Source organism: Cupressus sempervirens, chromosome 10 (assembly GCF_028749045.1).
Source record: "Cupressus sempervirens isolate cs-2001-9-10 chromosome 10, ASM2874904v1, whole genome shotgun sequence".
Classification (NCBI taxonomy): Eukaryota; Viridiplantae; Streptophyta; class Pinopsida; order Cupressales; family Cupressaceae; genus Cupressus; species Cupressus sempervirens.
Window position 1 is genome coordinate 394832801 of NC_143127.1, and position 3510 is coordinate 394836310.

The 3510-nt window shown below is 33.6% G+C and overlaps 1 protein-coding gene across 1 annotated transcript; it reads right to left on the minus strand.

Moving 5' to 3' along the window:
* Positions 1 to 357: 357 nt before the first annotated feature.
* Positions 358 to 3258, minus strand: LOC149534333 (protein DMR6-LIKE OXYGENASE 2-like). The gene is made up of 4 exons (XM_089804875.1): positions 2939 to 3258; positions 1755 to 2002; positions 1217 to 1538; positions 358 to 893 (listed from the first exon to the last, which is right to left on the minus strand). The coding sequence occupies exons 1-4, from the start codon at positions 3191 to 3193 to the stop codon at positions 639 to 641; spliced, it is 1080 nt and encodes a 359-aa protein (XP_089661001.1). The 5' UTR covers positions 3194 to 3258; the 3' UTR covers positions 358 to 638.
* Between the last annotated feature and the right edge of the window lie 252 nt (positions 3259 to 3510).

The window sequence follows — 3510 nt, forward strand, 5'->3', positions numbered from 1 at the left end:
TATATATATATATATATATATATATATATATATATATATATATATATATTAGAAATATATTTTTATTAAAACTCCCAAGCGAAAGTCTAATACGAATTTTTATGAAGAAATCTCTAAGACTATACAACATGAGAAAAATCAACCTCTTACTTTCTGTCTTTATTGACAGACGTTTAACAGAGTAAATAATATTATTTTGAAATAAGTTGTATTTTAGACGAGAAAATAAATTTAAGAAAACACAAAAAGTATTTACATACATTTACTTTGAATGAGTTCGAAGCACATGTTAAAAGAACAGCCAATCATGTAAATGCAAGCTAGATGCACTTAACATACGTGCCTTCATAGATAACATTGTGAAGCCTATATCAATCGAACTTCTATTATCCTGTATATCATAGTTCCAACCTATAGCTGTCTTACAATGAAAGAGAGCTGAACGTGTAACAATTATCATGCATAATCTCAGCTAAAGTAATACTTATCTTTTCATGCAGTGGGATCTACTTTCCTTTGTTTAATATGACATAAATTTAATTGGATTTCTAGCTTTTCAGTAGAGAATACAACATTAAAATTTGTCATAACAATCTTATACTTTATATAAATTATCACAATCTATTTTATCCTCCATTTCACTGTATTTCCAAGCGATGGAAATCTGATGAACGTTTTTCTTCAAGAGACCCGCTTAGAATCATCTCCATATATTCTTTATAAACGATTTCTCTATAAGCAGGCTTACAACCATTCAACATGAGAAGCTCAGGAGCAGGCCTGATAATGGTGTCCATAGATGGACCATATGTTGTCACTATAGATATCCGATCTGCTCTTCCATTAACGATCGCTCGGTGCTCTACGCTCTTGTATTTCCCATTGCTCAGTACCTGTTCCAAATTTCATCACAAAAAACACCATTCAGAAAGACAAAGAAACCCCTGATGATGATCTAAATAAAGGAAATAGTGAAAAAGTAATATTGTTGATAGCATCATTCAAATTCTACATGGACTATTATGATCGTCCAATCTATATCTACAATATTAAAACTTTCACAAGCTTTGTGTTCCTTCAGAACTATTGGGCTCCTCGTATGGAATACTCTACTAAATGCTAATGCATGCTGAGGATGAAATGCCCAATTTGTAAATATCTCACCTTATTTGGATCAAGCTAAAAATTCTCAAGGTAAAAATGAGAAATTGATTACCTGGAGTACATCGCCGAGATTGATAACAAGAGCATGGGGAATAGGTTTGACTGTAATCCAGCGGTCTTCATGGAGGACCTGTAAACCAGTGACGTCATCCTGCATCAATGACGTTATCCAACCAGGGTCTGTGTGACTCCCTACACCAAGAGTGGACTCGGGCTCTGGACATCTCGGATAGTAATTGCACACCATAGTTTGAGAATACTCTCCAAATGCTTCTTCAATATACTTTTTTGGGAGTCCAAGGCTTTGAGATATTGCACCACAAATCTTCCGTACCAACCCATGCATCTCGGTACAGAAATTTAAGTTCCCTTTCCTACAAAGATGCAATGATTGTCAAAAGTCCTATTCATTCTTGTTCTTATAAGAAATAGTTTCTACTAAACCATTATTCATAAAACATAAATAAACAAATTTCCTTACAAACATACAATTGATCATAATTTAAAAATTAAGATCAATAATAAAATAAAATAAATGTATGCTTTAGTATAATTTTGAATGCCTCTTCCAATGATTGATATATCGTTACCTAAATGAGGAGGGAGTGCTGGGCCAGAAAGAAATGGCGTCATCCAGAGGATGACAGTTGTAACGAATGAAATCTCTCCAGCTATGAATTTTATCCTTCTGCAAGTTGAAGCTTGATGCATAGCGAAAATTTGACATTGTGTCCAACGTAAAGTACTTCATTTTCTCTTCATCTGGTAACTCAAAAAACTCACGAGCTGCCTCCATCATTTCATTCATTGTGGACGGCGCAATTCCATGATTCACCACCTGCAATAACTTTTTATTCAATAAATATAGATTTTGACATATATGTTTGTCTGTGATGTCTTGCGTGAATAGTGCATGATCAGCAATATATCTAGTGTTTTTGTCTGTTAAATGCAAGGAACAAACATGTTTAGTTATTAGGAGATATAATTTCTATAAAGATATTTTCATGTTCTTTTGAAACAGTGTGTTAACTCTGCAAATCTGTGAGGGAAGATTTCAATTGAGAGATTGTCATCCATTTGATTGAATAAAATATTAATGCGTGTCAAAGACAATATCTTTTTATTGCTGTAATTCTTTCTTGTTGCCGTTTGTGTTGAATATAAGATTATTTTTCTGCTAATAGTTTAATTATATATTATGATTCTTCATTAGAATGAATAAGTCTAGGAATATAAGATTGCTTTTAGAATGAATAAACAGGCAAAGAGACGTGGATTTAAAATTAGTAAACAAAATAAGAGAATCTACGCTTAAGATGACATTCCATAATCAAGAGGAAAAGCAAGCGAAATGAGTTTAGTTCATGATAAATAAACAAAATAAGAAAATTGTATTACTAAATACAATCTGATATTTTGATAAAGAAAAATGATTAAACAATCTAATTCAAAAATTTACAGAATAACGTTATAAACTATTGAACAATTCAAAATGAGCAAGAAAATGGACTTAGATTCGAGATGAGTAAGCTGGATAAGAGAAGAAAAAATAAGCAAATGAAAAGCATTGAATTCACGATAAATTAACAAGACCAGAAAATTGTATGAAATGAAAAATGATCAAAAAATCTATGCCAGAAATATGCAAACTATTATAAGTGTGAAGATTTCAAAGTTTTATATTCATGTTGCCCAAAGCTAATGGCTGCCCAGACAGTAGAGCATAAAAATGAAGAGAGAAGAGAGAGCAGAAGATGATGAAGTTGTATGCCTGAAAGCAGCCCCATTCATGACAAGCTCGAGCGATGGCCTCCACAAGATTGTGAGAGAGACCAAAAGGACTACTGATATCCGCATCCACTCCATCGTGGAGATCAATAACTGGTATGGTCTCCTGCTCTTCATCCTCTGAAACATTTGGACGCTCTTGGAGGGTTCTTACAAAACGTTGAGGAACTCGATCCAACCCTTTTTCTATCATGCCTTTCACTCCCATAAACTCCCCCACACAATTGGCACTCTCCATCTCTTGAACGATTAAGAAGATCAAAACAATGAAGAAATAATATATTCAGAAGAAAGATCCACATAAGTAGATTCTTAATATTTGTCGGATACAGAGAATAAATAATAAAATAAACAGTGGTATTCTGAGCCTTAAAGGCATGCGCGTTTTTGCATGTCCTCGATGGTGATTGTCTACCAGTCAGTTTGACTAATGAATGTACTAGGACGGTATAAGGCGTGAAGGTAATGGGCCCAAAGATTATTTATCGTAGGCTCATGTTTTTCGATGGAACTACGTGTCACATTTTTCCCTAAGGCTCCGTTTGGTTGGGGAAG